The following is a 20,629-nucleotide window of genomic DNA, read 5'->3' on the forward strand; positions in this document are numbered from 1 at the left end:
GAAAGCTTTCAAAATTAAAATTGCCTAACTTCTGTTTCAGGTCAGGTAGTGTAAGAATGTACCTTATCACATTGGAACATTTTATGGCGCTTCATAATATTTATTGGACTAACCATTTTATATGGAATATTGCTGTTCGCAAATTGACTGCCGCGTTTGCCTACAAAAATAGTCACTGCACTTTACAATGAACTGACGCGTTTCGAGACATTCCTCGGATGTGAAGGCGCAATGTTAAATGTAAGGATTATTATTATTTATTATTATTGTAATGTTTATAAGCTTTGCTGCTCAATTTATTTACAATTAAATAAAATTCAAATATCACTTTCTTGCGAAAAGGCTTTCTTTCCCATCATTCTCTAATCGACGTGAGAACCATTATGGAATGGGTGGAAGCCTGTCTTTCAAAACGACAGCTCGTTGAGATTAATTGAGCTTGTAAAATTATGCTTTTGACATTTTGCAATTTGAATGTCACGATCTTCGGTCTAAAATTCCTATGCATTTCTACCAGAGAATGCTTTTGTTCTGAATCACCGACTGCGGAGCAATCGTGTGCTTACATGAATTCACTGATTAAAATCCTGCTTGGGCACCATCATTACAGTGCATTTTAGTGCACTCCCCAGTGAAAATTCACAGCGTGTGGAGTCCTGTAGCTCAGTGGTTAGAGCACTCGCTTTGCAAGTGAGAGACCTGAGTTCAATTCCAGGCAGAGGGCGAAACCTTGGGCAAGTTTCCTTACTCCACACGCCTAATAATAATCCCTTCAAAACAAAACAATAATAAATCGGTCATTTTCAATCTACGACTGTTTGTGGGACATTGCTGTGCGCAATTGGCTGCCACGTTTGCCCACAAATATACAGTCAATTCACTTTACAGTATGTTCTGTGAAGCGCTTTGGGACGTCCTCCCGACGTGAAAAGCGCTATATCAAATGCAAGGATTATTATTTATATTATTTCAATCCTGGAATAGTGCTTCTTTCACAGGGCAAAACTCGGGAAGTCTTGAAGGAGGCGAGCAGGGGGGGGGGGGGAGGGGGGGTGAGGCGGAGGGATTGCGGGATGGAGTTCCAGAGGGCGGGGGCAGAGCAGCAAATGGCCCGGCCGCCCATAGCGGGGCGAGCGAAGGGGGGGGGGATGTGAAGCAGTCCGGCGCCCGCTGAGCGGAGGGGGTGGGCGGGAATGGTAGGGGGTGAGGAGGTCGGAGAGGTCGGAGGGGGGGGGGGGCAAGACCGTGAAGGGCTTTGAAGGTGAGGACCAGGATCTTGAACTGTATCCTCTGTGTGATGGGAAGGCAGTGGAGTCGGGCGAGGATGGGGGGGGGGCGATAGGGTCATAGAACCAGGTGCGGGAGAGGACGTGGGGGGTGTGGGGGGGGAGGGAATAGGGTGGGGGGGTGGGAATAGAGAGGGTGGGGTGGGAATAGGGTGGGGGGTGGGAATAGAGGGGGGGAGGGAATAGGGTGGGGGGGGAATAGAGGGGGGGTGGGAATAGGGTGGGGGGGGAATAGAGGGGGGGTGGGAATAGGGTGGGGGGGGAATAGAGGGGGGGTGGGAATAGGGTGGGGGGGGTGGGAATAGTGGGGGGGGAGGAGAAATCTCGCGAGACTAGAGAGCGAGTGAGCGGGAGCGGAGATCTCGCGATACCTGTGCTGCCCGGCCCCCGGCGCCGCGCTCCCGCCCCAGACTGCACCGCGACCCTCCTCTCGCGAGATCCGGGTGCCGCCGAGATCGTGTGACGGCGGCGCGGCGGTGGCGGCGCCGGACAGAAGGGGCACCGGCGGCCGGAGAGAGAGAGGGAGGGAGAGAGAGAGAGAGAGAGAGAGAAATCAGAGAGGTAAAGAGAAACCGAAAGAGAGTTGAAGAGAAAGCGGGAGAGAGATAAGAGGGAGAGAGAGAAAACCGAGAGAGGAACCGAAAAAGAAACATCGAGTGAGAGACGGAGAGAGAAACAGGAGAGACGGAGGAAGGAAGGGAGGGAGAGAGGGCACAGTGAGGCTGCGCGAGGCCCCGGGCTCTCGCGCAACAGTAACGGTCGGTTGGGGGTGGTTGGCGGCGCGAGCGAGCGCGGGGGGGGGGGGGGAGGAGGAAGAGCAGAGGATGGAGGCGGAGGCGGAGTGCGGCGCGAGCCCGGCCCCGGCCCCGGAGGAGCAGCAGCAGCAGCACCACCAGCGCCCGCTGGAGGAGGGCGGGCAGGCGGTGGCGGCCGCTGCGGCTGCCCGAGGAGCAGCCGAGGCGCTCAGAGCGGTGGTGGAGGCCAGAAAGCAGGTGGGTGAGCCCGCCCGACCCCCCAACAGCCTCACCCCCCCGCCGACCCCCACAGCCCCCCCCCCCCGCCCGACCCCCAACAGCCTCACCCCCCCCCCCGCCCCCGGCCCGACCCCCAACAGCCTCACCCCCCCACCCCCCCGCCCGACCCCCAACAGCCTCACCCCCCCCCCCGCCCCCGCCCGACCCCAACAGCCTCACCACCCCCCGCCCGACCCCAACAGCCTCACCCCCCCCGCCCGACCCCCAACAGCTTCACCCCCCCCCACCCCCCGCCCGACCCCCAACAGCCTCACCACCCCCCGCCCGACCCCCAACAGCTTCACCCCCCCACCCCCCCCCGCCCGACCCCCAACAGCCTCACCCCCCCACCCCCCCCGCCCGAACCCAACAGCCTCACCCCCCCCCCCCCGACCCCAACAGCCTCACCTCCCCCCCCGCCCGACCCCCAACAGCTTCACCCCCCCCGCCCGACCCCCAACAGCCTCACCCCCCCCCACCCCGCCCGACCCCCAACAGCCTCACCCCCCCCACCCCGCCCGACCCCCAACAGCCTCACCCCCCCCCACCCCGCCCGACCCCAACAGCCTCACCTCCCCCCCCCCCGCCCGACCCCCAACAGCCTCACCCCCCCCCGACCCCAACAGCCTCCCTCCCCCCCCCCGCCCGACCCCCAACAGCCTCACCCCCCCCCCCCCCGACCCCCAACAGCCTCACCCCCCCCCCCCGCCCGACCCCCAACAGCCTCACCCCCCCCCCCCGCCCGACCCCCAACAGCCTCACCCCCCCCCCCGCCCGACCCCCAACAGCCTCACCCCCCCCCCGCCGACCCCCCAACAGCCTCACCCCCCCCCCCGCCCGACCCCCCAACAGCCTCACCCCCCCTCCCCGCCCGACCCCCAACAGCCTCACCCCCCCCCCCGCCCGACCCCCAACAGCCTCACCCCCCCCCCGCCCGACCCCCAACAGCTTCACCCCCCCCCGCCCGACCCCCAACAGCCTCACCCCCCCCCCGCCCGACCCCCAACAGCTTCACCCCCCCCCCCGCCCGACCCCCCAACAGCTTCACCCCCCCCCCCCGCCCGACCCCCCAACAGCCTCACCCCCCCGCCCGACCCCCAACAGCCTCACCTCCCCCCCCCCGCCCGACCCCCAACAGTCTCACCCCCCCCCCCGACCCCAACAGCCTCACCTCCCCCCCCGCCCGACCCCAAGAGCTTCACCCCCCCCCCCGACCCCCAACAGCCTCACCCCCCCCGCCCGACCCCAACAGCCCACCCCCCCCCCCCCCCCGCAGCCTGACCCCCCACAGCCTGACCCCCCCCCCCCGCAGCCTGACCCCCCCCCCCCGCAGCCTGACCCCCCCCCCCCGCAGCCTGACCCCCCCCCCCGCAGCCTGACCCCCCCCCGCAGCCTGACCCCCCCCCCCCCCCCCCCCCCCCCCCCCCCCCCCCCCCCCCCCCCCGCCCCCCCCCCCCCCCCCCCCCCCCGCCCCCCCCCCCCCCGCAGCCTGACCCCCCCCCCCGCAGCCTGACCCCCCCCCCCGCAGCCTGACCCCCCCCCCGCAGCCTGACCCCCCCCCCCCGCAGCCTGACCCCCCCCCCCCCCCCCCGCAGCCTGACCCCCCCCCCGCAGCCTGACCCCCCCCCCGCAGCCTGACCCCCCCCCGCAGCCTGACCCCCCCCCCCGCAGCCTGACCCCCCCCCCCGCAGCCTGACCCCCCCCCGCAGCCTGACCCCCCCCCCGCAGCCTGACCCCCCCCCCGCAGCCTGACCCCCCCCCCGCAGCCTGACCCCCCCCCCCGCAGCCTGACCCCCCCCCCCCGCAGCCTGACCCCCCCCCCGCAGCCTGACCCCCCCCGCAGCCTGACCCCCCCCCCCGCAGCCTGACCCCCCCCCCGCAGCCTGACCCCCCCCCCCGCAGCCTGACCCCCCCCGCAGCCTGACCCCCCCCCCGCAGCCTGACCCCCCCCGCAGCCTGACCCCCCCCCCGCAGCCTGACCCCCCCCCCCGCAGCCTGACCCCCCCCCCCGCAGCCTGACCCCCCCCCCCGCAGCCTGACCCCCCCCCCGCAGCCTGACCCCCCCCCCCGCAGCCTGACCCCCCCCCCCGAGCCTGACCCCCCCCCCCGCAGCCTGACCCCCCCCCCCCCGCAGCCTGACCCCCCCCCCCCGCAGCCTGACCCCCCCCCCCGCAGCCTGACCCCCCCCCCGCAGCCTGACCCCCCCCCCGCAGCCTGACCCCCCCCCCCCCGCAGCCTGACCCCCCCCCGCAGCTGACCCCCCCCCGCAGCCTGACCCCCCCCGCAGCCTGACCCCCCCCCGCGCCTGACCCCCCCCCGCTGCCTGACCCCCCCCCCCGCTGCCTGACCCCCCCCCCCGCTGCCTGACCCCCCCCCGCTGCCTGACCCCCCCCGCTGCCTGACCCCCCCCCCGCCCCCCCCCCGCTGCCTGACCCCCCCCCGCTGCCTTACCCCCCCCGCTGCCTGACCCCCCCCCCGCTGCCTGACCCCCCCCCGCTGCCTGACCCCCCCCCCGCTGCCTGACCCCCCCCCCGCTGCCTGACCCCCCCCCCCCCCGCTGCCTGACCCCCCCCCCCGCTGCCTGACCCCCCCCCCCCCCCCGCTGCCTGACCCCCCCCCCGCTGCCTGACCCCCCCCCCCCGCTGCCTGACCCCCCCCCCCCGCTGCCTGACCCCCCCCCCGCTGCCTGACCCCCCCCCCCGCGCCTGACCCCCCCCCCCCGCTGCCTGACCCCCCCCCCGCTGCCTGACCCCCCCCCCCCGCTGCCTGACCCCCCCCCCGCCGCCTGACCCCCCCCCCGCCGCCTGACCCCCCCCGCCGCCTGACCCCCCCCCCCTGACCCCCCCCCGCTGCCTGACCCCCCCCCCCGCTGCCTGACCCCCCCCCCCGCTGCCTGACCCCCCCCCGCTGCCTGACCCCCCCCCCCCGCTGCCTGACCCCCCCCCCCCGCTGCCTGACCCCCCCCCGCTGCCTGACCCCCCCCCCCCGCTGCCTGACCCCCCCCCCCCCCGCCTGACCCCCCCCGCTGCCTGACCCCCCCCCCGCTGCCTGACCCCCCCCCCGCTGCCTGACCCCCCCCCGCTGCCTGACCCCCCCCCCGCTGCCTGACCCCCCCCCGCTGCCTGACCCCCCCCCCCGCTGCCTGACCCCCCCCCCGCTGCCTGACCCCCCCCCCGCTGCCTGACCCCCCCCCCCGCTGCCTGACCCCCCCCCCGCTGCCTGACCCCCCCCCCCCTGCCCCCGCTGCCTGACCCCCCCCCGCTGCCTGACCCCCCCCCCGCTGCCTGACCCCCCCCCCGCTGCCTGACCCCCCCCCCCGCTGCCTGACCCCCCCCCCGCTGCCTGACCCCCCCCCCGCTGCCTGACCCCCCCCCGCTGCCTGACCCCCCCCCCGCTGCCTGACCCCCCCCGCTGCCTGACCCCCCCCCGCTGCCTGACCCCCCCCCCGCTGCCTGACCCCCCCCCGCTGCCTGACCCCCCCCCCCGCTGCCTGACCCCCCCCCCGCTGCCTGACCCCCCCCCGCTGCCTGACCCCCCCCCCGCTGCCTGACCCCCCCCCCGCAGCCTGACCCCCCCCCCGCAGCCTGACCCCCCCCGCAGCCTGACCCCCCCCCGCTGCCTGACCCCCCCCCCGCTGCCTGACCCCCCCCCCCCGCTGCCTAACCCCCCCCGCTGCCTGACCCCCCCCCCCCGCTGCCTGACCCCCCCCCCGCTGCCTGACCCCCCCCCCTGCCTGACCCCCCCCCCGCGCCTGACCCCCCCCCCCCCGCAGCCTGACCCCCCCCCCTTTTCTCGACCCCGAGCAGACTCTTTGACCCTTTGTCCCCCCCCCCCTCTCCCCGGACCAGGCTCTGTATACCCCCTCCCACCCCACCCCCCAACCAGACTCTGCACCTTCCCCCTCCACTCCTCTTCCTAGGAGGCCAGGTTCCATGTTTTCATCACTCTTCCCCTTCCCCCATCTCCAAGCTGGGAAGAGGCTGCAATTTTCATTGTTTTACTATTTCACACACTACAACCTGTTCTTTCTGTCCATGTCTGTAAAATCTTCTCCATTCTCTGTTCAACCCATTTCTTTTGCCCTATCTCTCTTCCAGTTATTCTCCCGTTTGTTATTCCCGCTTCCTTCACCTTTTTTGTCTCTTTATATAATTTTCTAATAAAAGGAATTTTAATTTTCCTCCCTCCTGCTTTCTCACTCCCTTTTTAGAATTTTTTTTGGTGACCCTTTCGCTCTTTATCTCTTCTCTGGTGGATGTTTACTATAGTTCAACACAAGTTGTAGCTGTGATGAGGTCTGAGCTCCACCTGCGAGTGTTGGGCGACATAATTCATGCTTGCTGTTCGGAAGAGTTTACTGTGTTTTATCATCAAATAATAATATTATAAGTACATCAACGTGCTGTACCCTCATCCTTGCAATCTTCATCAGTAAAAAGTTTTTAATAGTGTTTGAGATTCGGTTTAGAAAATGCTTTAAAGGGATGTCTATCAGTTTTCTGATTAAAACGTACATTTTCACCAAGATCTTAGGTTTTTAGAGCAGTCTTTTACTCTAATTTTTAATATGTTGTTACGAGAGACGGTTTCCTTTTTCTGTAGCATAGGAGACTATTGGGCACAAGGTTTCTGTGCTGGTTCTCCCACTGGAGCTATCAATTAATCTCATTCCCTTGCTCTTTACCTGGATAATTTTTCTTGAAATATTGACTACATTGTTTCCACATGCTGTATTGGACTCTGCTTCAACGGCCATCATTAGTCAGATACTCCATGTTCTGATAGCTGTCCTGTTTTTTTAAGCCCTCCCCTTTTTTGTTGTAATGGCTTCCTGTAACTGTTATTGTAAAAATAAAGCTTTTTTAAAAAAAAACTCAGTTCTGTGCATTGAAGCCTATGAAGGTAAAGTGAAGTTGGTTTGGAATAAATGTATATAATGCTAACCACTCAAAGTTCTGAAGCATTGACCTACTTTTTTTCTTAGCTGGGAAATGCTGGTGCTGAAGAGTTTACATTCAAGATACCTAGACAGGAGGTCAAAGAAGAAGATCCAGCATATGAAGAAAAAATGGTGAAGAAGTTTGATTCCTTATATGATCTTGATTTGTCTTTCCATTACTGCATCAAAATATTTCTTATAAGTCCAGGTTATTGTTTTTACTAGCATATGGTTTCAGCTGTTGGTTATCTTCTGTGTAAAGATGTATCTTCTAATTCTATCTCAGAAAAACTGGGAAAACAATTTGGGAAAGTGCAATTGGCTGCTGTGTTTTGCCCACAAAATACACAGTCACTGTTTACAGTATATTCTGTGAAACGCTTTGAGACTTAACAACGTGATAAGGTGCTAGATCAAATGCAAGGATTATCATTATTATTTTATGCTCATTTTGGAGTTCATACCAGCAACAAAGCTGCTCTATAATGGCTTTAAATAGTAATTCATTTTTTATGTAATGTAAGGATATTGTAGCTCAAATTACTTTACTTATCTCATACATTTATGCACAAACCAATTGATCAGCTGTAGTATCCCACTGTCTGTTTAGCGATAGGTGGGTTTGAGGAAATTTATCTAAGGCTGGACCGCATATTCCAAAGCATGGTTGTCATGCTTAGCTAATCACTGAGACATGGACACTGTGACATATTCTCCAGCCCTGCAAGCCAAATCCCTAACTGGTAGGAAAGTCCTGGCTGGACTGGTGCTGTGAAAACTGGCCAGTACTTTTTAGTGATAGCCATGTGTGATTTGTGACCATTTGGCAATAGTGGTGGTGTTTTTTTAAAACAGATTTTTATTTGTTGCTCATATCTTTGGATATTTCATACTTAAATAAAATAATGACTTCATGCACAAGTTCATCAACTCAGTTTACCCTTTTTATGCAGAAATCTATTTTTATTGTTAAGAGCTGTGAAACTCTGCAGTTACCACCAAGGCATTGTTGCTTTCGGCTGTGATGAAAATTTCTGTTGCATTGCTGTGTGATTTGCCTGAAAAGTTTTAGTACACTGTTGCAGTTTTTTGACTTATTTCTACGCTGACTAATTTGAATTTTTTCCTAACATTGAGCACAGTGGATCTGAAAAATGTTGTTTTTGGTTGGCAGAAAACAGACCGAGCAAATAGATTTGACTATCTACTACAGCAAACTGAGTTGTTTGCACACTTTATCCAACCTGCTGCACAGAAGACTCCGACCTCCCCTTTAAAAATGAAACCTGGACGTCCTCGAATGAAGAAAGATGAGAAACAGAATCTGCTGTCAGCTGGAGAGTAAGATTTTGTATTGAATATTTTGTGGTTTTTGTATACTCTGTAGTAATCATATTTAGCTCTATATTGTGAATATGATGTGTGGAGTGTACCTGCTTCTTTCTAGAAGCTCAAAAGCTAACTTTAAAAGGCATTGAATACGTTTTCTAAAGTTGTCAATAACCAATACTGGGAGATGGGGGTAGAAAAAGTTTTCAAATTGAAAACTACTGATTATAAATTATTCAGTAGTTTTTAATTTGCTTGGAGATCCTGCGGAGTATCCTACTCGAGAGCAACAAAACATGTGCACACAACTCTGTTATCCAATGTTACATTGTTTGATGTTATTACAATAATATTCCTTGCATTTGATATAGCACCTTATCACGTCATCAAGACGTCTCAAAGCGCTTCACAGGATATATTGTACAGTGGACTTATTGTGTGTATTGTGGGCCAAAGCAGCCTGTTTGCGCACCCCTATGTCCCATGAAGGATGACCAATTTTATTTGGGGGATTATTGGCCAGGATAGAAGGTGAAACTCCCGTAACTTTTCGAATAGTGCCATGGAATCTTTTAACGTCCACCCGAACAGGCAGATGAGACATCAGTTTAACGTCTCATCCAAAGGATGGCATCTCTGACAATGCAACACACCTCAGCACTGCATTGGAGTGTCATCTTAGATTATCTTCCAAGTCTTGAAGTGGGGCTTGAACCCAGAACTTTCTTTCTGGCTCAGAGGTGAGAGTATTATCAACTGAGCCAGGCTGATACATCCAACTTGTAGCATAATTCACGTAATGAATAAATTAGATTCTGCTTAGATCACCAAGAAACATCAATTTAAATTGGACATTATTGTTGATATGAGCATAAGAATCAAGAGCAGGAATAGGCCATTCGGACCCTTGAGCTTGGTCTGCCATTCAATAAGATCATGGCTGATCTTCTAACCTAACTCCATCTGCCCGCCTTATCCCTATATCCCTTAATCCCTCTATCTTTTAGAAATCTATTAATCTCAGTCTTGAATATGTTCAAGGACTGAGCATCTACAGCCTTCTAGTGTAGAGAATTCGATAAATTCACTACCCTCTGAGTGAAGAAGTGTTTCCTCAACTCTGTTCGAAAGGGCTGTCCCTTAATCTTAAGACTGTGACCCCTAGTTCTAGATTCTCCTACCGGGGAAACAGTCTCACACTGTCTACTCTGTCAAGCTCCATAAGAATCTTATGTTTCTATAAGATCTCCCCTAATTCTTCTATATTCTAGAGAATATAGGCCTAGTTTACTCAGCCTATCCTCATAGGTCAACCCTCTCATCCCAGGAACTAACCTCGTGAATCTACGCTGCACCTCTCTAAGGCGATTATGTCCTTTCTTAAGTAAGGAGACCAAACCTGCACACAATATTCTAGGTGCGGCCTCACCAGGGCCCTATACAGTTGCAGCAAGACTTCCTTTCTTTTGTATTCCAACTCTTTTGCAAAAAATGCCAACATGCCGTTAGCCTTCCTAGTTGCTTGCTGTACCTGCACACTAACTTTCTGTGACTGGTGTACAAGGACACCCAAATCCCTCTGAACACTAACACTACCTCATCTCTACCCCTCTAGAAAATAATCCGCTTTTCTGCTTTTACTACCTAGCTGAATAACTTCACACTTACTCACATTTTATTCCATCTACCACCTTCTTGCCCACTCATCTAGCTTATCTATATCCCTTTGCAATCTTTTTGTGTCATCCTCATAGCTTACTCTCCCACCTAGATTAGTATCATTGCAAATTTTGATATTTTAAATTCTGTGTCCTTGTCTAGATCATTGATATAGATTATAAATAGTTGAGGCCCAAGCACTGATCCTTGTGGCTCTCCACTAGTCCTATCCCGCCAATCTGAGAAGGACCCGTTTATCCCTACTCTGTTTTCTTCCGTTAGCCACTCTTCGATCCATGCTAATATATTGCCTTTAATGCCATGGGCCCTAATCTTGTGGTAGCAGCCTTTTATGTGGCACCTTGTCGAATGCCTTCTGAAAATCTATTGTAACCTGCTAGTTACATCCTCAAAAATACTCTAAAATATTTGTTAAGCATGACTTCCCTTTTGTTAAGCCATGTTGTCTCTGCCTAATCATGTTATGATCTTCTAAGTACCCCACTACAACGTCCCTAATTAAGGATTCTAGAATTTTTCCTACCACCGATGTCAGACTAACTGGTCTATAGTTCCCCACCTTCTCTCTCCCACTCTTCTTAAATAGTGGTGTTACGTTTGCGATCTTCCAATCAATGAGAACCGTTCCAGAATCCAGAGAATTTTGGAAGATCAAAAACAAGGCATCCACTATCTCAGCAGCCACCTCTTTTAAAACCCTAGGATGCAGGCGATCAGGTCCAGAGGATTTGTCATTTTTCAATCCCAACAGTTTCCCAAGTACTAATTCTTTACTGATGTTAATTTCCCTAAGTTGCTCGCTAACATTAGCTTCTTGGTTCCCCTCTATTTTAGTTTTCAGTGTCTTCTAACGTGAAGATAGAAGCAAAGTATTTATTTAATGACTCAGCCATATCTTTATCCCCCATTATAATTCCTCCTGTCTCTGCCTGTAATGGACCCAGAGTCATTTTTGCTAGTCTCTTCCTCTTTATGTATTTGTAAAAACTCTTGCAGTCTGTCTTTACGTTCCTAGCTAGTTTGCCCTCGTAATCCATTTTCTCCCTCCTAATCAGTTTCTTAGTTTTTCTTTGTTGGTCTCTGAAGCGTTCCCAATCTTTGGGTTTATTGATCTTTTTGGCAGTATTATAGGTCTCTTTTAATTTTATACTTTCCCTAACTACGCTAGTTAACCATGGTTAAACCACTTTTCCTGTGGTATTTTTATTCCTCAAGGGAATATGTGATCACTGGTTGACCTGCGGATTTAGTATTACCGAGAACAAAATGGATTCCTGATAATTTTATGCTTTGTATAGGAGCATCTTATGAGTTTATAAGTTATGTCCAATCTATAATGTGCAACCTGCCTGGAGCAATGCAAGTGTTTGATTAGATGTGTGTTCTGCTGAGAGCAGTTATTGTGTGCATTGTGTATTCTCGCCTCTGGGTGGGAAGGTTTTGGGCCCACAGACCATTTTGGGACTCTGAACTCGTAGGTCAGTACAAATGCTCCATTGCCGGAGGAATTGTCCTTTGAATGAGATGTTAAACTGTGGACAGTCTGCTTGTTCAGGAAGACAAAGATCCCATTGCACTATTTGAAAGGAGAGGAGAGTTTCTCCTGGAATCCTGGCCAACAATCCCTGAATAAAAAATGTTTACTTCTGGGCTGTTCGGGGGACATTGTTGCCTGCAAATTGTATCTTTACGTTCATCTACATAATGCACAGTCTCTACACTTTACAGGATATCCTATGAAGAGCTTTGAGACATCCTCCTGACATGAAAGTCACTACACCAAATACAAAGATTTATTAATTTCTATTGAACATTTTTTTAAAAACCTGCAAGAGCAATTTTGCATCTGCATAAAGTGATTATCGAGCAGCTTTATGGATAATGTTCTAATATGACTAACTTTGAATTGTTGTTGTATTAAATGATAAACTATAATGATTAACTTCTAATCCTTAGTAATCGGCATCGTCGAACAGAACAGGAGGAGGATGAAGAGCTGTTGTCAGAAAACAGCAAGACCACCAATGTCTGCACAAGGTTTGAAGAATCCCCTTCATGTATGTAAAGCCATTTTATTCATTTCATTCACATATTATTGTGATCAGCAGAGTACTTGTTTAAATATTTGTTTTTAAACAAAACATTTTCTGTCCACTTGTATCGCATGAAGCAGAAAACCAACATATTGAATGCATACAGCAACAACTTGCATTTTATAGCACCTCTCGTGCAAGGTAGCATCCCAGAGTGCTTGACAGTGGCAAAGCATAACCCAGGGAGAGGGGAGATGACTGTAGGCACAGGTGCAACCTGAAGATGGGACCTAGAAAATAATATCTTGTCAAATGACATGTCAAGTGACTGCTAGGATGGGGGAAGGCAAACTAGATGGACCTTGGTCTTTCACCTAACAAATTCTTATGATCTTATGCTGGGGCAAGGTGGAGGGATTGAGGGAGAGTTTTCAGAGTTTCAGGGCAAAGTGACTGAAAGCGTGGGCACTGATGATGGAATGGACGGCACGGTGGACAAGCAGGCAGCCGGAGGCAGTGGGATAGGCTTACACATGGGAGAAGGAAATAGAAGATATTTGCAAATTTATTTAATTTTATTTAGTTATGGTTTATATAATTTAGATATTAATTAATAACTATCATAAATAAAAAATTATGTTATAAATCGATATTTACAAAATTATTTAATTTATTAATTATCATTAGCTATTAATATTAAAATATAGAATATATACAGTTTATATATAAAAAGCAAAATATAGAATAGGGGGTGGAGGAATATTAACACCGACACAGACTATTTGGACCGAATTGGCCTGTTTCCGTGCTGTAACGCTCTATGTAATTCTGAGATTCTTCGTGTCACTTGGGATGATATTTAAGACTGAATCCATAGAAAAATTGTAATATAGATTTAAATTAAAACCTAGTCCAATTGTGTGAATTGCAAAAGCTGCACATTAAAGCGTCTCTGGCAATCTGGTGATAGTATTGAAGGCTAATTATCTCAAGTGTAAATTAAAATGTATGGAGCCAAAGATTTAAAAAGAATGTGCATTTTTTTCTTGAATGTAACAACACTGGTTCATTTTAGTTCGGTTGAGGAGAGGTTACAACTAAGTAAATGTGGTTGTGTGTACACATGTGAGCTAGCAACCTTAATTATTCTTTAAGCCATTTAGAATTGAACAGTCGTGAAAATAGGCTTTTCAATGCAATTTTCTGAGATCACATATCACAGCTTTTAAATTACATATTGTTTCTAAACGTCTATCTTCTATACTAATAAAACAACTGTGTGTCAGCCGAGATCTCAATAACTGATTAACGTAGAGACACAATTTATATCTCATCAGACAGATCTTGCATGCACCAGTGTCGTGGGCATATTTTTTTCGGGAATCTTCTATCATTGATGAGCTGTATTTAAAAAAAATGCTTTAATTGCTCCCCAAAATATGAGGTATTGTATGCAACAAAGTAGCAACAGTAGAAATCACGCTCGGTTCCAGAGAGATACATCTGTATTAATATATTCTGTAACAAAGTAGCGACAGAAAACCATGATCATTTGTGGGATCTATAATAAAGTATAATAATCTATAATAAAGTATAATAATCTATAATAAAGTATAATAATCTATAATAAAGTATAATAATCTAATATAAAGTATAACAATCTAATATAAAGTATAATAATGCTGAAATCTACATTCCATATTGGATCTTTGGTTGCAAGTGTAGCTGCAACGGTTACAGCAAGTTGTGAAATAAAATGAAAGTTTCATGTTTGTTTCAAAGATTCAGTACAATTATTCAGAAACCATAACATTGTTGCACTCAACTTGTCAAACAGATGCTTTGTAACTTTTCTATGAATCAAAATGCTTGTTAGTCTAGTTATGGTTTGCCCCAGAACTCTTGAAGCAGGGAAAGTAGAGAAGATAGTGACTGAGTAATTTCTCAAAGCAAAGGTTCAGAAAGTGTTTCATGGTAGTGTTGGGAACTTTTAGTAATTGAAAGCTCTCTTGAGTAAAATCTTTGGACCACTAGTAAGATATGTATGTAACAGCTTGTTATATTTGTTGTCTCAATAAGATGCTTTGATTTATTTTCTGATACAGTAAGTTATCATGTCATTACATATCTTATTTTGATTTCATAGTCTTAACTGTTGTGTGATGTCATTTCTAAATGCTTGAATCTCTTTCACAGACGTAAAGAATGGAAAACTCAGAGATTACCAGATCCGTGGATTGAATTGGCTAATTTCTTTATATGAAAATGGCATCAATGGTATCCTGGCAGATGAAATGGTACTTCTGATAGTTTTGTTTGTAGGCATGAAGGGTGTTTTGGAAAACTATTCAGAATAATATTGATTGAAAGTCAGTGCATTAGTAGTACCTTTGAATAAGTGGCTGGACTGTAGTCTGACGTTTACACTTTATTTAACAGGGTCTTGGGAAGACATTACAAACTATTGCTCTTCTTGGATATATGAAATGTTACCGAGGCATTCCTGGACCACATATGGTTCTTGTTCCAAAATCTACATTGTACAACTGGATGGCTGAATTTAAGAGATGGGTACCATCTCTTCGTGCTATTTGTCTAATTGGTGACAAGGAACAGAGGGTAAGTGTTTTTATTTGTCTGTCTGAAAATGGTGAAACAGGAATAAAGCATGATTTAGTATTTCTTCCACCTGTATTGGTGTCTTGATATACAGATTTGAAAACCAATCATTTATCTTTAGGAATATCTTTCTCTTCTTCAGAATTGCAACTAAACACATCATATGGAAAGCAACCTGTGCAAATTAGTGACTTAACTAATAGACATCAACTTTCCTATGTTACAAAATTTGGTGCATATACTAATATGCTCTTATGTATTTCCATAGAAATTTTATTTTACAATTTAAAAACTTAACTTTGAGGAAATGCAAATAACACTATTACCAATTGTGAAACCTGTGAAAACCTATTAAACACTTGGGTTACTTCTGTCTAATATGAAAATGTGGGTTTTACCCCAGTCACCTGCGGGGTACCCCAGGGCTCCATCCTTGGTCTACTTCTTTTCCTTATCTATATGCTCCCTTTGGGCCATGGGGTAGACATAGGGTAAATCTCCACATGTATGCAGATGACACACAATCTACTTTGCCTCCTCCAGCACCGACTCCAGATCCGCCAATGTCTGGCAGACATAAGGGCCTGGATGAGTGCAAACTTCCTGCAGCTGAATGTAGATAAGACGGAAGCCATACTCCTTGGCTCCCGTCAACATCTTCACTCCTACAGATCTGAACTCTTCAACCTCCCTGGGCTCACACTCGCCAAACCAGTGCACAATTACTTCCTCCCCCACATCCGGCCCATGACTAGGACCGCCTTCTTCCATCTACGCTACATTGCCTGCCTGCCTTTACCCTAAATGCAGCCGAAGCCCCCTCATGCATGCGTTTGTCACCTCCTGCCTGGATTGCTCAAATTCACGGGTCTCCCCAGCTCCACTGTTCAAAAGATCCAGCTCATTCAGAACTCAGCTGCCCACATAATTACTCGTACCCACGCTCATGTTCAAATCCCTTCACTCTGGCACTTCCCTACCTCTCCGACCTCCTCACTCCCCAAATCCACCACCCGGCACCTCCGCTCGACTGGTACCAGCCTCCTGCTTGTCCCTCGTACTCTCTGCCCCACTATCGGAACTCGCGCCTTCAGCCACTGCGCCCCGAAACTCTGGAACACTCTTCCACCTTGACCCCTCCCCTTTTTCAAAGTCCCACCTGAAAACCCTGCTCCCCCGACCCCGGCTCGAAGTCCTCCACCATTATTAAGCGCTCTGAGACACTGCCCTGCGTGGAGGTCGCTATATAAGTGAAAGTTGTTGTTTTCACATTGATAGTATTTCTGTATGTAAAGAATGGTATGAACACAGAGGATAGAGTATGAACACCTCCGATATATAGATTTTTTTTAAAAAAAGAACTATCTTGATATTAATCATGGTATGTTCTCCAACTAGCTTTTTAAAAATATATGTTAATTTTAAGAATAGATTTCAATCTTTCAAATATTTCTGTTTGTAAATGATAGACTATAGGCTTTTGCTAATCTCAGCTAATAGGTACTTGAGACAAGCTTGTAATAATTAACTGTCCTTGTTGCTTTTATAAAATTATTGGAAATTGTATTAGTGATGGGAATAAGCTAGGCATTTGCCATGCTGCCATACCCACAGTATACTGATACAATTACTGGAGAGCTGCATTAAATTACCAGCTACTCAAGAATCAAATTTCAGGGTTTTTTTAACCACAAGAAGAGTCACTTGTACATCTGTTACTTTCTACTTTTAATTCAAGTTATGTCACTCAGAGATCAATGTGTTTTGGAGTGGAAAACAATACTTGCTTTATTTGCTTTTATCAGGCTGCCTTTATCCGAGATGTATTGCTGCCTGGAGAATGGGATGTCTGTGTGACATCGTATGAAATGCTGATCAGAGAGAAATCCGTATTCAAAAAATTCAATTGGAGATATCTAGTCATAGATGAAGCCCACAGGATCAAAAATGAAAAATCCAAGGTAAGATCATTTAACATGTGCGACTACTGTTACAGAGAAATGCAACTGAGCTTGTTGTTCCCAGAAAACAAATTGATGGATGGATGCAACAATAGAGCAAGGATGTCAAATTTGTACAAGACTTTGGTTTAGCCATAGTTGAGAGTATTGCCTTCTGTTTGGGGCACCATGTGCCATGTAGAGGATACAGTGGAGACTTAGTAGGATAATGGGTTATGGATATGTGGAGACTGGAAGAGTTGGAATTATTTTTGGAAGATTAAGGAGATTAATAATGTTTATCAAAAGAAATTATAAATTAATAAGGTAAGCAGGAGAAATAGAAAGAGCAGGGGAATGAGAATAGAGATTGTTGATCTAGTGGAAGAGCGAGCTTAGCATAGGCACAAGGAATTGATAGCCTCCATCTCTATTCTGAACCTTTTTTTCAACTTACTAGCAGAAAATGATCTGCTCTGGGACAGGCAACAAGAAAGAGGATTCGTACGCCGTCTGTCCCCATCCCATTCACAGCATTCATTCTCACTATATTTATTTACCAGGTTTTATTATCAGTTTGACATGCATGCTTTCTGTGCCTATAGAATATTGTAGGAGGCCATAGGAATCATGCACCTACATCTGGCTATTAATTGTTCTGAATTTGATGACTTGATGCTGCAGTCTGTTCATTTATAATTCCAGTTGTCTGAAATAGTGAGAGAGTTCAAAACAACAAACCGACTTCTACTCACAGGCACACCTCTTCAGAACAACCTGCATGAGCTCTGGGCATTATTGAACTTCCTGCTCCCAGATGTCTTCAATTCAGCTGATGTAAGTAGTTTATATACGAGTGTATAATGGTGCACTTTCAAGTGTAATTTAAAATTGACACAGTGAATCAAAACCAATCCAGACCCTAAAGCTGACAAAGGCGCTCTCCAATGGAAATGCTGCAGTTGCAGAGACTGGCATTAAAATGTAGACTGTTTCTTTTAACATTGACCTAATTGACTGCTCATAATTATTTTGTCATGATTGGCAAAGTAACATAAGCTACAAGTAAATTTACAGTAGTTAATACCACGTACACTGCTAGTTTGCCTGCCTGCTAGTATGTAATATAATACATTTTTTCACTAGCTTAAGGTCCTCCAAGATTAGGATGTAGAAAAGAGAGTAAATGTTTTTGAATATTGCATTCTTGGTGAATGAGGTCAGCACCTGGATGTTTCAGATCTTAGGCCCTTTTCTCCAATTGTTAGGTACTGGGAACTACAGTTGAATTTCTGTTGAATCTACAGTTGAAACTGATGTAATGGTCCGAGGCGCCCCCATGCAAAGTGTGCTGTATAAATGCAAGTTGTTGTTGATCTTGCATTCTCATGTTTAATTGCAGGACTTTGATTCTTGGTTCGACACAAACAACTGTTTTGGAGACCAGCAACTAGTTGAACGCTTGCATTTGGTAAGCATATCATTTTACACAAACTGGTGCATTTGTTCCTGTAATCACCAAAATCACTAATCTAATGACCACCAGAGGTGTGGCAGCTGGGATACCAGGACCAATTGTAATACCAGTAGCAAAAAGTAGACCACAATTTTTTTTAATCTGATGGATATGATGTTACTGGTGCCCATTTAATGTTTTGTTTAGGAATAGACCCACATGAAGGGGTGCGTGTGTTTCTTCCCACCTCTCTGACTGTCCAGCGCCTTGACACATCCCCCCAATGTGAAAGGCACTATACAAATTTATTGTATTGTGTGAAACACCACTGTATTACACCTTGTAGTGCTGGGTGGACTCTCAACCACTGCATTTGCAATGAAACACCACTGCGCCGCATCGATTGGAACAAAGTTGGTTGAGTCTGAATACTAAATGCATATTTTAAAAGGCAGAGCCAGCATTGTAAATTATTTTAACTGAAGACTTTCATCTTGGTTTCACTTTTCTCGTCTATAGAATTAAGTTTTTTTTTATATAAGCTTACATCTTGGGAAATACTTATTTAAGATGTTTCTGTTAACTTGAAATAGGTATTGCGACCCTTTCTTCTCCGACGCATTAAAACTGAGGTGGAGAAGAGCTTGCCACCAAAAAAGGAAGTAAAAATTTATGTAGGTCTCAGCAAAATGCAGAGAGAATGGTAAGTATACAACTTGAAAGTGTTCACGTTTCAATGTGAAATATTGCTTGACCTTCAATGAATGCTTTTGATTCATCACTAAAGTCAGAACATAAGAATTGCTGGCAAAAGAAGACCAAGGTCCATTCAGTTCGCCTTCCACCATTCTGGGAATTGCATGCACAAGTCATGTCCCAAACTATATAGTGTATATATTGTCAGTTCAAGCTTTTTTGTGACAAAAGAAATATTGAGATCTCCTGGGCTTTCTTTGCCCATGGGCAGTGTTTCTTTCCTATTAAAACATAACTTTGTAAGTATCATCTCCAAACTTCCACATAAGTTTGCTGGAAAGTTCAGAGGTAAGCTGGCCATTGGCTGATGAGGAATCATATTCTTGGTTTCTCCATTGGCAGTCACCAATAGTTTTAATCAGAGGTCTTTTTTCCCTGCTTCCCTTTATAGTGATTAGTCTGGCCGATGTCATCTAGTTCAAACAGTTTGACATTTGTATCAATTTTATAAAAGCAATAAATAGTGACCACGTTGGATTGGCCTCTTCACTGACCTGAATTGCATTTATCATGTCCAGGCTTGATTGATTATACTAATAGTCTGCTTGCTGGACTTCCCAGACTATCCAGATCACTACAGCTAGTGTCTGTTCCCGCACTAGACTCTGCTCCTATCACTCCCCATCCTCGCCCCATTCCCTAGTGGGTAGAGTTCAAAATCCTTGTCCTCCATTTCTAGAATTTTGCAGCATGGAAGGCCATTTGACCCTTCAAATCTAATTACTGTGGTCTTAGTGAGGCCTTAGCTTTGCTGTCTTTTTGTAGAAGACCATCAGGTTGCAGATTACATGTTGTAGGGTCTGCTATTTCAACCATCATGTTTTTTTTCTTGAGGATATACATACAAACTACTTATTAAACTGTTAGGAATAACCTTGATCAGAACTGAATCTGTGAACTCTCCTAATTCAGGTTTAGGTCTGAACCCTCTATCTTTCTTTACCAAAATATATTTACATTACTGTTAATAAAAACTTCACAATGAGAGAACTTACATTGGTCTGAATTTCCCACTGAACCTTTCCAATTCTCACAGGTACACAAGGATATTAATGAAGGATATTGATATCCTGAACTCCTCAGGAAAAATGGACAAAATGAGACTGTTAAACATACTGATGCAACTGCGCAAGTGCTGCAACCATCCATATCTCTTTGATGGAGCTGAGCCTGGCCCACCCTATACTACTGATATACACTTGGCAGTTAATAGTGGGAAAATGGTAGTTTTGGATAAATTGCTGCCCAAAGTGAAAGAACAAGGTCAGTTGAGTATCATTTTGAGGATTTTCTTTGAGGATTTGAGCATTTTCTTCTCTATAATAGATTTACATTTACTTAAACTATGAATATGTAATTCTGGAGCCCCCTTTGAGCATAACTGATTTTATTTCAGGTTAAAGGTCATTATTGATTTATAGATTAAGACAAGTATGTAAATTACTACAGGCAAGCGCTCATGTGGGAGAGAAGGGCTGGTGCTGTGTGGATGGAGAGTGAAAGGCTACCCCTCTGCAGTGCTAGTGACAGTGCTATGGCAAACTCTCAGTGGAGGATGGTTTTGAGTGTAACTGTACA

The 20,629-nt window shown here is 48.5% G+C and overlaps 1 protein-coding gene across 1 annotated transcript in view; it reads left to right on the plus strand.

The window, feature by feature from the left end:
* Positions 1–2,089: 2,089 nt before the first annotated feature.
* Positions 2,090–20,629, plus strand: part of smarca5 (SWI/SNF related, matrix associated, actin dependent regulator of chromatin, subfamily a, member 5) — a 29,391-nt gene continuing 10,851 nt past the window's right edge. Inside the window, exons 1-11 of the mRNA XM_042339361.1 lie at positions 2,090–2,278; positions 7,284–7,370; positions 8,413–8,579; positions 12,204–12,304; positions 14,477–14,577; positions 14,720–14,899; positions 16,705–16,860; positions 17,545–17,676; positions 18,242–18,310; positions 18,889–18,998; positions 20,088–20,314. Coding sequence (XP_042195295.1) covers positions 2,111–2,278; positions 7,284–7,370; positions 8,413–8,579; positions 12,204–12,304; positions 14,477–14,577; positions 14,720–14,899; positions 16,705–16,860; positions 17,545–17,676; positions 18,242–18,310; positions 18,889–18,998; positions 20,088–20,314 — 1,498 coding nt within the window. The 5' untranslated portion in view covers positions 2,090–2,110. The remainder of the gene's footprint in view (positions 2,279–7,283; positions 7,371–8,412; positions 8,580–12,203; positions 12,305–14,476; positions 14,578–14,719; positions 14,900–16,704; positions 16,861–17,544; positions 17,677–18,241; positions 18,311–18,888; positions 18,999–20,087; positions 20,315–20,629) is intronic.

This window comes from Callorhinchus milii, unplaced genomic scaffold (genome assembly GCF_018977255.1).
Source record: "Callorhinchus milii isolate IMCB2004 unplaced genomic scaffold, IMCB_Cmil_1.0 Scaffold1, whole genome shotgun sequence".
NCBI lineage: Eukaryota > Metazoa > Chordata > Chondrichthyes > Chimaeriformes > Callorhinchidae > Callorhinchus > Callorhinchus milii.